Source organism: Hydra vulgaris, chromosome 09 (assembly GCF_038396675.1).
Source record: "Hydra vulgaris chromosome 09, alternate assembly HydraT2T_AEP".
Classification (NCBI taxonomy): Eukaryota; Metazoa; Cnidaria; class Hydrozoa; order Anthoathecata; family Hydridae; genus Hydra; species Hydra vulgaris.
The window spans coordinates 57365372-57379396 of NC_088928.1; the positions used below are offsets into that span (position 1 = coordinate 57365372).

The window sequence follows — 14025 nt, forward strand, 5'->3', positions numbered from 1 at the left end:
AATTAATTGGTCTCTAATCCAATATCTGTAATTATTTACCCCTCCGAACAAATTTAAATTTTGTTGAATAAATTTTGCTTTATATATATATATATATATATATATATATATATATATATATATATATATATATATTATATTTATATATATATGTGTGTGTGTGTATGTGTGTGTGTATATATATATATATATATATATATATATATATATATATATATATATATATATATATATATATATATATGTATGTATATATATATGTTAATTTTATCTTTTATTATTAATGCTTTTTTTATATTACTGTATTTATAAAACTTTTATTTATTATTTATTACTTTTATTATTTTTGTTTTATACTATCTTTTTTTTAACTTTACTACTATTATCATTGATTTATCTTTATTTTAGAAGCCTTTATTTATATCCAATGGAATCACCATGATAAACAATATTATGATAGTGATTCCATTGTAGTAATAGTTTTATGATTATTGTCATAATTTTTGCGAATGTTATATTCTTATGTTCTGCAAATGCTATGTTTTTATAATTTCTGTCATAGTTATAAACTTTAATATAATTGTTTTTATCATAGTTTTATTTTATATCATTTCGTTATTTTATTGTTTTCTACTATCAAATTAAAGTTTAATAGCTTATAATTGTGACACTATAATCACTCATTGTGATTAAAGTGACACTTTAATCACAATGATCTTAAAATGCTAACTTACCCCTGCCATAAAAATAATAACCTAGCCCATTGATTTCATTATGTGATCTGTTACTCCATGTTGTTCAAATTTCTAGGTAAAATTGAATAAAAATAATTTAATAAAAAGTTTTGATAGAAAAGCTTACAATTATTAAAGTTGTGATTTCCAGCATATAATTGTAAGTTAATTAGTAACATCCAACATCAATGTATTGTGATAAGAACATCATGACTTTTTTTTAGCTAATCCTTCATCATTATTTTTTTAGCTAATCCTTCATCATTATTTTTTGTGAATATTTGTGAGCTACTTCTTATTTTTCATCCCTGATTGCTTTTTTAACTCTTTTTTTTTAGCTTCTTTTTTTTTTTTCATCTTTAACATCTCATTTTAGGAGATTAATAAGATTTATCTAAAATTTTACAAAAAATCTGAATTCAAATAAACGTAATAACTCGCAGGGAAATGTTTGCAACCTCTTCTTTAATCGTCTTGATTTTTGATTGTCTTTTATTTTCATGATTTTGATTGGTTTGATTGTTCATAGAAAATACAATTTGAGTTGTTTTTTTTTTATTTTTTTTTGATGAGTGAGATGATTAGGCTGATATTATGTTGTGTGTATTTTTGATCTGATCTTTAATACTTGTCATGCTTTTTCATGCTTTTCTGTTTCTTTTTTTGTGTGTGTGTGTGTGTGTGTGAAAACCCTAATTTGCTATGTTCTGGAGTGGAAAATAATGGATACCCTACTAGATGTTGTACTGAAATAGGTAGCTTCAAAGTCTTCAGTATGTATGTATAAATGTATGCATATATATATATATATATATATATATATATATATATATATATATATATATATATATATATATATATATGTATATGTATATATATATATATATATATATATATATATATATATATATATATATATATATATATATATATATATATATATATGTATGTGTTTATATATGTATGTGTTTATATATGTATACATTTATATATATATATATACATTTATACATATATGTATATTCATATACACATACATACATATATATATATATATATATACATACATACATACATACATACATACATACATACATACATATATATGCATATATATATATATATATATATATATGTGTGTGTGTGTGTGTGTGTGTGTGTGTGTGTGTGTGTGTGTGTGTGTGTGTGTGTGTGTGTGTGTGTGTGTGTGTGTGTGTGTGTGTATATATACAGACATACATACATTTTTCTGGTTACTATTTCAGTAAGACACCATCAATAACTTTTTATGTGTATTAATAAAGTACACAACAAAGAAAATAAATTCATAGCAATATTATATTAAATCCGTTGAATTTTTTGTGTATATTTGTTACAATTAATAGTTTAATTTTGAATATTATTAATTGGTATTTAGGTATTGAATATATTTGCATAGTTTTTTTATTTTTCATAAGTATTTTCACATTTTTGTTTAGCTTTTACTAAAATGTTTTGGTGTTTTTTTTTGTTTTTGTCTTTTGTATCTGCTATGGACCATTCTGATGACTCAATAAAAGTAAGTTTTTTTTTACTTCAAATTTCTGTTTGTCTTAAAATAAATTTACTTTTTTAGTTTTTGACAGATAAATTACTTTCAGTTTAAACATCTAATACAACAAATTTGATTTTTAAAAGGTGAATTTTCCGATGTTAATTTTTTCACTAATATGAAATAATATTGATATGTTAGATGGATTTTTGCACTAACAATAGGTACTATTATGATATTGTTACTTTCATTTAAAAAAGTTTTTCCTGCAAGAGACTCGGTATCAAGAAGTTTAAGGTTTAAATCCACTCTACATTTCTGGAATTACCATGCTTAACCTGTCTCTTCATGCACCAGCCAGCAATGGGGTCAAATGCAATTTGCATTTGACCAAATGCAAAGATGTTAATTCTATATTTTTTTATTGAATAAAATATTTTTTTTTAAATTTTTTAAAAAAAGTAAAAAATAAAATAATTTTTTTTTTATATACAATTTCAAATACGAATATATGTAAAAGAAAATATATAAAGATTTTTACAAGACAAGACTGACAAAATGGTCTACTAATTAAAAGAATAACAGCAAGTCTTCTAACAAGTATCTTTAAAAACAAATTTTTTATTTGTTTTAGTGTTAAATATGGGGGGGGGGACAAAAGTTTTGGTTTTTTCCAAAGAAACACCAGTTAACCTAGTTTATGAAATTGCAAATATGTTTCAATCAAATACAAATACAAATATTTATGAAAACTTTTAATCAAATACAATACGAATACAAATATTTCAATTATATTATTACCAAATACAAATACTTATTTGACCCCAACCCTGGCAGTAGCAAAAAACAATAAATGTGTGTTTATATAACATCTCTGATATCACACTGAACAACAACAGCAACAACCTACTTATTTTCTTTAAATCATTTTTACAGTTTTATTAATAATAATAAAAATAATAATAATAACAAAATTAATACAAATTATAGTAATAGTAATAATAAGTATGTTTACAATAATTACAATGAAAAAATAATAATATTATAATGGTAGTTATAAGCATAAAATTGTTTATAATAATAAGTTAATGATTTATTAAAATGGTGTCACTCATACAGACATCTGATCAAAGGAGTGACACCAATTCTAAAATATAATATAAGTAGTAATAAGGAAAGACATACATTAAAACACATTGGCTGTAAACACATAGATTAGAGCACATAGAAGATACATTAAAAATAAATATGTAGAAATAAACTAACAAAAAGTATCAATGATAATTTTTGTAATAATGAAAAGAAAGTTAATAAAATATTTTAATAGTAAGAATAATAATTTCTAAAAGTTAGAATAAAATGTTTTTCAGAACTTTTTAAAATTGATTATGCTCAAGATGGATAAAAAGTATATTAGGATGTAATTTTTTAAACTCCGTCAAAGTGCATACAAGGCTCCTGTTCCATTCACAGACGGATAAACAATAGAATGTTAATCATACTTCTGAGTTTAAAAGATGGTATATTTAGTTTTCCACTCTATATATTTCTAGTAGAGTAAGAATGTACTAATCTACTTTTTGCGAACAAGTTTGTAATGGAAGATGGTAAATTTTTATTTAAGGAGTCAAAAGCAAAAAGAAGATAAGCATACTTTACTAGCGCTGGAAATTTTGGTATGTGAAGTTTTTTTAAGGACTTGTATGTATCTGATTTAATTGGTTGAAAATTTATTAAACGAATGGAATGATGCTGAGATGTTAACAACTTGTTAATGAGATGTTTCCAACTTGAGCCCAAACTTGACAACAATTGATGAGATGAGAATAATGCATAGTAAATATTCTTAAGTGTAACTTTATTGACATAATGACAAATTATTGAAAGCATTCAGTTGGCTTAAGTTTCTTGCTTAGTTCATCAATAATATTATAATATATCAAAATAAGTAATCTAGTAATAAATTGTAGTTCTCTAGTCACTCTTCTTTATATCTTGTAACTTCAGGGGTTCCTCAAGGTTCTATCCTTGGCCCTATACTTTTTTAAATTTACATTAATGATCTTCTGGATATTCTCACATCTAAGGTGGCATTGTTCGCTGATGATACTACCATTTATTCTTGTCTTAATAAGAAACCAACACTCTCTGATTGCTTGGAGGAGCATTTGAGCGTGAAAAGGATCTCACATCTGCTACAGCATAGGGCTCACAGTGGCTGGTGAACTTCAGTTCAGATAAAACCCAATTTTTTTCAGGCAATCGTTATCGCAATAGTTTAGATCTTCCTTTATTTATGAACGGTAATGTACTTGATGAGTCATCTTACCTTCATCTTCTTGGATTAACTCTTATTTCTGATCTTTCTTAGAAACCATAAATCAATCCATTGTAAAATTAGCATCTGCTGAAGTTTCATTTCTTTATCATGCTCGACACTTTCTTACTCCGCATTCTATTTTTATCTCTATAAATCTCAAATCTGTCCTTGTATGGAATACTAGATTTTTTCCTCGAACATCGGTTCTTTGGAATTTGTTTCCTTCATCTTGCTTTCCTGATTCATATAATTTGCAATCTTTTAAGTCGTCTGTAAATTGTTATCTTGCTGTATAAACTTCATCTTTTCTCTTCCAGTAACTTCCAACTTTAATAGTGGTTGCTTGCAGCCTTGTTGGAAGCCAAGATGTTGAAAAAAAATAATAGTAATATAAATAAAAATAAAAGTTTAATATTTAAAATATGATAAAAAGTAATAGATACAACAATAACAAAAAATATAAGTTATAAAAGTTATCTTCATTTTTAATAAACTGATCTTATCTTCTTATTAACTTATCAACTTATCTCTATTTTTTTATCTATTTTTTTTCTTTTCTTGTTAAATTAAAATCGATGTTCAAATTTTTAGTTGTTTTCTTAAGTGTTAATTTTGAATGTTAATTTTTAAGTTTTTTCTTTTTTTATGTTTTTTTATTCTTCCTTTTCTTTTAATATTTTTGAATTCTTTATTTAAACAATTGACAATAAACTCAGTTTTTGATTTTATTTATTTATTTATTTATTTTTTTCAACAGTTAAAAAAACACCTTATAATCTATATATGAAATAGTTTTCTGTCGGGAGCTTCAGTACATACATCAGTTCTCTTATATATATTCTCTTATACTCATCAGTTCTATATATATAAATATATATACATATACATATCAAAATCATTGGATTAGATTAAGTTAAGTAAGATGGGGGTTGGGGGCTAGGATGGTTTTGCACTATCACTGAATGATGTTCATTTACTTGGAAGGAGCGGGGATGATTTTTGCACTATCATTGGATTATGTTGTTTAGAGGAAAAAGTATTTTTTGTACTATCAGGGCATTTTTTTGATTTATTAATAGCAAATAATTTTTTTAGGATGATCACAAACATCACCTTCCACACAGGCTTCACGTAGTACAACAGGAAGTTTGGTTTCAGAGTTTTGGATGGAATATATTGGGTTATGCACTGATCATTCTACCTTGTGTTTTTTTTATAAAAATGGTTCAATCTTCAAATTTTTATGAACGTGATGGTATTTTTATTTTTAATCTTTTTCTAATTTATTTGTTAAATGATCAGTTTTTAAATTATTAAAAATCATTTCAGGTGAAGGATTTATCTATGGTATGATAAAGTGCTTTGTTTTTGGTTTTAACGGAGATGATATGCATAGAAAAACATTGCATGTTAAATGTTTTGGAGATAATCCAACATTAAAGCTCCTTATTTGTGTGTTAGGTAATTTAATTATTGCTTTTTTTAATTATTAATTTGTTAATAATGTGTTATTTTATTAAGTTATGTAATTTGTGTTTTGAATTTGAAAAACAATTTAAAAAAATTAAATTAAAAATGATTAAAAATCTTAATAATAGGTTTGCAAGGTTCTTATTTGACATGGGGGGTACTTCAAGAAGAAGTTATGACTCAGAAATATGGTGAACCACCCAATGATGTACGTTTTCAAAATTCAGAATTTCTCGTGTTTATGAATCGAGTTTTGGCATTAGTAATATCCGCAGTTTATATCTTTGCGACAGGTCCAAACTGGAAAGCTCCTTTCTACAAGTTTTTGTACAGTTCTTTGTCAAATATATGCAGCTCTTGGTGCCAATACGAAGCATTAAAATTTGTTAGCTTTCCTACCCAGGTTCTAGGGAAAACCTGTAAATTGATACCTGTAATGATAATGGGTAAATTTATTCTCAAGAAAACTTATCATTATTATGAATACGTGGTAGCGGTCATGATTTCTATTGGTATGACTTTGTTTTTGCTTTCAGCTGCTTCTGACAAACACTACTCAGCTGAAACAACAATATCTGGTTTGATAATTATTACAGGGTATATAGTTTTTGATAGCTTTACTTCAAACTGGCAGTCTCAATTATTTATTGAGTATGGTGTGTCATCAATGCAAATGATGTTTAATCTTAATGTTTTCTCCGCTATTCTTAGCGCTGTGCCTTTATTGATAAGTGGTGGCATGGCGTATTCAATTTCTTTTATCAATCAGTATTCATCGTTTGGTATCCACGTACTAATTATATCATTTTCTTCAGCTGTCGGTCAGCTTTTTTTATTTTATACTATTGCCGAATTTGGACCAGTGGTATTTACCATTATCATGGTGACGCGACAAATGTTTAGTATTTTGCTTTCTTGTTTTCTCTACGGGCACCAATTGACCACTCAGGCAGTTGTTGGAGTTATTTTTGTTTTTCTTGCGCTTTTTCTGCAAATTTATGCGGCTCACAGAGTTAAACAAAAGAAAAACGCTATACCAGAAAAACCTAAAGAGGTTATTTTAGCGTAGAAACTAAACTTTAGAATTTTAAATCGTGGACTATTTGTTTATGATTTTAATATTTATGGTATATTTATTTATTTATTTTTCAAAAATAAAAAATGATTTTTTAAATAGTTAATTATTTTCAACTATTTTGATATTTTAATGAAAACTGCAAAAATTATTTTTGATTATTTTAAATGACCTTAAATAATTTATTTAAAATAATTTAATTGAACTTTAATATGTGATTTAAATATTATATTTCATTTTTTGAAAAATGAGTTATTTTTATTAAAATATTTATAAATATTTTGCGTGAACAGCTTAAATCTTTTCTATTTTTTAAATGGCTTAATTTCTAAATTTTCTAATTTTTTAATTAAAAAAAAATTTCATCGATTATGAACACATCACGTTTCAACGACCTTGTATTTGTTACGGGATTTTATTAAATATACAATGTTTTTAATTTTGTTTTGTTGCCTTATCTTTTCTTAATTATTTTTAAGTTTCATTAACAATTTCATTAGGTTTCCTAATAAAAAACGTTCCTTTTGTACGTTCTTTTTAAAGTTCCCCACTTTAAAAAGAACGTATATCTAAAACGTATATCTTTAAAAAGGACGTATATAAGTCTATTTTAAAAGGGCGGATTTGCTCTAGAAGTTTTGAACAAATCCGCCCTTTTAAAAAATACTGGTTCATAAAGGAACGCTTTTTATTAGGTTCTTTATATTTTTAGCTTATTATGAATATTTTCTTTTTTTGTTGCAAACTTTTTGTTTTTGAAACTTTTTTGTACTACCGACTTTTTAGATAATTCCCCAAAAAAATATGAAGATGTGTATTTCAGCCACCCCTCTTTTAGTAAGTCTGGCAAAAACGAGTTTTAGGTCAAGGTTTTCAGTCATATCCAGTCAGTAATATTCATAACCCTGACCCTAACCATTAAGTTATTAACGTTATTTTATTAAAAACCATACCCTAAGGGTTAGGGTCAGGGTTTAGTAAGGGTATGGTTAGGGAGTTATAGGGTATGAAAGGTAAGTATTAAAATCACGTCCGCCAAAAAAAGGGAATAATAAAAACCGATGCTTGCAATCGTTTCTCAATATTTTTAAATTAATAGTTGTAATTAGAAAACACAAAGAAAACTAAGCTACTAAACTCATATTATTATTGAAAAGCTTCACAAAATTCCAAATGAAAAATTAATCCTCAATCTTGCTAAATAAAAAAAACATGTCTGGTAAAACATTAAAGATTAGTAAATTTGAAACAATTATAAATTTACCACCAGGTTTAATGAAAATTGACAATAAATTGATAAATAATTTAGATGATGTTGCATTTAGATTAAACAAGTCAACTATCGGAATAAAGTTATGCAAGATATTCTCATAAATTAAAGATAAATCTATTAAAATATTCGATAAATATAATTTATTTACGCCTCCGACTTTGTATTTTTCATTGCCTATTCCTTCTTCATAGCTAAACTTTTTTTTTTTATTTTACAATCTGCTTCTTTATCAATAATATTTAAACAAAGTTTTAGCAATCCGCCTCCAACGTTAATTCCAACCTTTAAAATATAATCCTTCGATAATTTTCTTTAGTTTTTACTCTCTCAACAAGTCCTTTAATGTTTTTACAATAAACCAATTGTCTGGAATCTTTTTCAAATTTGATTTCTGTTATATCATAATATTCATTTGAAAAACCGTCTTCTTCGCTTAATTTTTCTCTTACATTACTTTCAAATATGTCTCTTCTTTTCCAGCTTCTAAATATGCTAAGTACTTTGGCTCCCTGTCTATTACTAAGTCTACAAGTGTTTTTAAATTTATTAATTTCTGTAGTAAGGATTTTTTTAACTGGAAAAAGTGCTTAAGCAAAGTTTTTCGATTGTTCAACGGCAGTGCTTTACTTTTGGCTGCAACCTTGATTTTAGTTCCTTCCTCCGAAAATTTTTCTTTTCAGTACTTTTGAGCATTGAAGTTCCGCACCTCGTGTATCTAAAAATGAAAAAATCAAGGTTTTCAGTTTGAACATTTCAGATTACTTAGGTAAAGTTCTAAATTTTAAGTTTGAAATATTATATCAACAGTATAAAGTTAAGCCTACCTATGTTCAGTTCCTCTGTTAAATTTTCTTTTTTCTTTGTGAGAGTGCAAGGGTGGGATAATCTTGGTTCAATAACAGCCTTGTACCTTTTGCATATTTTTATTGGTCCATGGTGATGATATATTTACTCTACCCAGCTTGATTCTTCCTCTGTTATCAGATGTTGATTCTGAAGTAATTGTAGTTCGAGCAATTTCACAGATGTCACAAACACAAAACGATTGGTCTCTAGTGAGTATGCTAACTTTGACTTTTGACAAGCCATAAGGCTCACAAAGAACAATGTTTTTATCTTCTTTTTTCAATCTTTCTAATGTTTTTCTACATTTAGTACAAATACCATTGGGAAAATGTTGATTGCTTAAATCAAATAGTTTTAAAAAGTATATAAATATTCTATTCAGTGTCACAGTTCCTTCTTTAACTTCTATCATTCCTGATCTTTTTGAAAAACAAACTAAGCAGAATAAGGCTCTATTATCTTTGTGAGATTTTTTATTGTTTGGCATTTTTGATTTGAGCAATACTAAACTGTTTAAATTATTACAATTAACTGTTTAAATTATTACAATTAACAGTAAAAAAAAAATTTTCTTGCGGTATACTACAAGGAAGTACATTAAGTATAAGAATGATGGTTGGTGTTTAAAAAAATGTAATGTAAACGTTTTTATCGTTATTAACGTATTATTTTTTAATATATTTATAATTAACATATTAATGTTAACCTTCAAATTAAGGCCCCAAGGTCCGAATACTTGAATAGAATGGAGGATGAAGGGGCACTATTTTCTTTAAAAAAAACTCTACTATTATGAACGCGACTAAAATTCATGTGTAAAGTTGTTATTTAGTAATTTAGGTTTATTTAATGTAATTAAAATATTATTTTTTAATAAATCTATAAGTAACGTATAAATGTTTACTTTTTAATTGGAGCCCCAAGGTCAAAATACTTGAATGAAAGGGAGTAAGAGGGGGACATAATGAATATTTAAAAAAACTCGTCCATTATGAGCGTGATTAAAATTTGTAAATGTGTATCGACCATTATGAGCGTGTAAAATTGTTATTTAGTAAGAAAATATTTAAACGTTGAAAGTTTATGACCTTGTAAAGATGATATCCCCCTAAATAGAGTTGATTGTAAGCTTTACTTGGTCGCCATTTTTAAACGAAAAGAAATTTTCATTATATAAATTAATTTTTTCGATAAATTTTGATGTAGTTTAAAAAACTTGAAAAAAAAACTTTTTTTCTTTTCCTTCCACATATGGGACCCGAATTTTCTGGTTAATATTGTTTCCAGGCCCCGATGATCGTAATTTTTTTATTAAACATTCTTATTTGACACTAGTATTATTATTACAAAATTTAAAGTTTGTAGCATCTCTTGAACACCAAAAATTCATGACCTGTTCGTTTAACCCCCTTTTTTTTTTAAAAGACATCGACAGAATATTTTCAAAATTTAGATTATTGTAGTAGGATGTTTTGTGGTTTCGAAAATGCAAACGTCGGAGATTTTTTTTTCAAATAAATTATTTCCACTACGGTGCGGATGGCTTCGTGGTTATTGAGCAAGACTTGACTTTTTGTCCTTCTTTACAAGTGCTTGCAATTGTAGTCGAGAACACACTTGAGCAAATTATGATCATACTCAGGGTGGCTTGGTTGTCTCTTGTATCTTTCCCAGTGCACCTAGAAATTGGCATGTAAAGCTTCTGTTGCCTGTTCACTGAAAACTCCAAGACTTTGTCCATGAATGCTGATAAAATGTGGCACATGGAAAAAGACTGTGTGCACTTTGGGCGTTACTAAAATTTTCAGTTTTATGAATGACTCTTTAAACTTATCAATTTTTTCTTTGTATTTGGGATTGAGAAAGTTTCCATAAGAGTCAGAGCTCACATTGCTGAACTTTCGAAATGTTTCTATGAAACTGAAAGCCTGTAACGCACAAACTCTGTCTGCACCAACTTAATTCAGTGCAGTGACCAGCTGTGTCATTTTTGAATTTGATAAGCTAGTACTTAATTGCACTTGCACTAGACTAGCTATAGAAAAGGTTTCTGGAAGTGATGGCTGGTGCAGAGATGAACCTAAATAAAGGAAAACACAGTAGTAATACTTTGTCTATAGCTATATACCTGTCATACAGGCAGACGTTTTCCTCTTTGACTGAGTTGGATTGTTCCACCTGGAGAGGACGGTGTGGTTTGGATTACTGAAGATGCAATTTGTTGGGCTCCAAAAGCAAGACTGAACAAGTTTTTGTAAATTTACATGTCTGGTTCCAAGTGTACAACTGTGTGGGTATCCACGATGAAGAAATGTGAGGCATTTGACACACTGATTGACTGCAGATGCAGCTGGTGTGGATGGACCTGTGGAAGTGCTGTTTGGCTGGCAGCTTGCAATGGGTGAAGCTGATTCAGTTGGAGTTGTTTAATGCTGCAAATGAGGCAGTCACATGCAAGACTTGTTCTTGTCAGTGGTTTGATTGTTATAGAGTTAAATTCGTATAGAGCTGGAAGAGAAGTGCCTTTGTCAACTTTTTCATGGTTGCTTAAAAGAAATCCGCACTTTATGCAAATTCCAAGAGGTGTTCTTGCATTGGTAAAATCTATGTGTTAGCCATTGATCTGCAATGCTCTTGTTTTTTGAAAGTTTGTCAGTTTTTGGTCACTTTTCTTTATGCAAAAGGAAGCACACAGATTTGGGAAATTCATCATGTGTCTTGGCTTTTGTAGGTATTTTCAATTTTTTAGATACAAAATCTCAACAATTTAAACCATAGACATATGACATTATGGGTTAATCTGAAGATAGTGGTGTTCCCGGAAAAAATACCAAAAATGATAACTTAGCACATTTTTAATTTTAATTTCTGATTTATTTGCATTTAAAAATAAGAAATACAATAAGGGGATACAGGTAATATCAATACCACAGGTAATATCAATTTGCTGGTATTTTGTTGTCATTTTTTTAAATGCTTATATTTTAGGTTTATTTATACTTCGTAATTTAACTCAACATTTATAAATGTTTTTGAAATGTTTATAAAAAGCAAATTACCTAACCTTTTATTAGCTATAACTTTTATTTTATTCATTACATACTAAAACTTGATGTACTTGATGATGTAGGAACATATGCATTCGTCAAATATTTAAAATAAAAATTTCTTTCATCAAGTTCAAAGTGGAATTTACGGCTTGGATGTCAGAGGAGATTTAAATTTTTTATGTTTTAGGTGCCCAAAGATATATACTTTTTCCCCCCGAAAGGCCAACAACAGACTTTTTTTGTCATGTTACATAAGATTTTCATAATTTTAATTTATAAACAGGAATAAGGAGATAGGACAAAATGCAATTTCAGGTATAGTATGTTTTTTTTTTACTTTCTTTTTTTACTGATTTATTTGTAAAAAATAATTATTTTATCTATAAAAAGAAAAAAAATTGACTCAATGAGAAAGAAGAAAAAAAACAACTTAATGTTTTTGATTAGTGGAGATAAAACAAAATAATTCTAACCTCGCGATATATAAATGTGTACTATATCACATAACTTATGATATAATAATATATATTATATAATATGTAATAACTTTAACCTGTTAAATTATCACTAATCTTTAACTTATTGTGTTGTATATGAACAATATGTATTATATTCTAATACATTTTGTTCACAATGAATTGAAAGTTTTTACCTGAAAGAATTTACAGAGCGTTTTTATACCTGAAAGAATTTACAGAGCGTTTTTATACCTGAAAGAATTTACAGAGCGTTTTTATACCTGAAAGAATTAAGCGTTTACAAACTTGAGCCTATATTCATTCTTTCTACCATTATGTTTTAATAGGAAATACATCGTTTTTCATAGCATATTTGGCGGATCACAAGAAAATAGTTCTAACATTTATTCTGCCGAATTATTTGGCAGGTTACTTATAAGAATTTGGCTTATTTTATAATCCAAAAGAAGCCTCTGATAAGAATTTGGCTGATTTTATTATCCGCTCTGCCGTTCTTACCATATAAATGATCTGTCCTGCTAGTAACAGGACACAAAAATATATAGCTGCTCGACCTACCCTGCGCAACTGCATATATATTTTTTTGTAATAAATAGTTTAAGATGTTTAAGGCACAAGATGCATAATGGCATAATTGGCAAAATCAGCACAGTGTTGCCGTTCGTAAAACAATCGTGGCAATTACATAAACGGTTGGGATGATAACAATGATCGATATTCTAATTTTATATACAGCAGTTTGGTAAGTATTGTGATAAGAAAACGCTTGGTTTAAACTTTTTTATTTTTTCACAAGAAATGAGTTAACTGTCTCATCTTTAACTGGATTTTTTTACCATAAGAATCTATTACTCTAACAACAAATTTAAAAGCTAAAATATGTAATGCTATGCAGTCATTCCAAACAGGCCGTCTAATCACACCATGTTTTGAAAGTACGCTAATGCCCTAGAAAAATCAGAAAATAAAGGTTCTTCTGATAAAAAAAAAAGGTGCCTAAATAGTGTTCATGTTTACTCCATTTGACGGTATTAAAAGTAAATATAGATTGTACTTTCATCTCATGTATATGAATCCTGCAACATGAATATGGTTTCCACATCATGCATATGGTTTCCGCAACATGCATATGGTTTTATGGAACAACTAAAAACAGTTTTCCATCATTAAAAGGCTCGTGTTTCAAAAATAAACTTGGTAATTTGTTAAATCACTGGACAACAAAAAGTTATTAAAAAATATTTATA

At 27.4% G+C, this 14025-nt stretch overlaps 1 protein-coding gene across 1 annotated transcript in view; it reads left to right on the plus strand.

Annotated features, from left to right (window-relative positions):
• The window catches only part of LOC100212367 (beta-alanine-activating enzyme), a 30411-nt gene extending 22842 nt beyond the window's left edge, over window positions 1-7569 (plus strand). Inside the window, exons 5-8 of the mRNA XM_065806141.1 lie at window positions 2213-2292; window positions 5681-5840; window positions 5915-6046; window positions 6184-7569. Of these exons, the coding sequence (XP_065662213.1) occupies window positions 2213-2292; window positions 5681-5840; window positions 5915-6046; window positions 6184-7124 (1313 nt within the window). The 3' untranslated portion in view covers window positions 7125-7569. The remainder of the gene's footprint in view (window positions 1-2212; window positions 2293-5680; window positions 5841-5914; window positions 6047-6183) is intronic.
• The last annotated feature ends 6456 nt before the right edge of the window (window positions 7570-14025 follow it).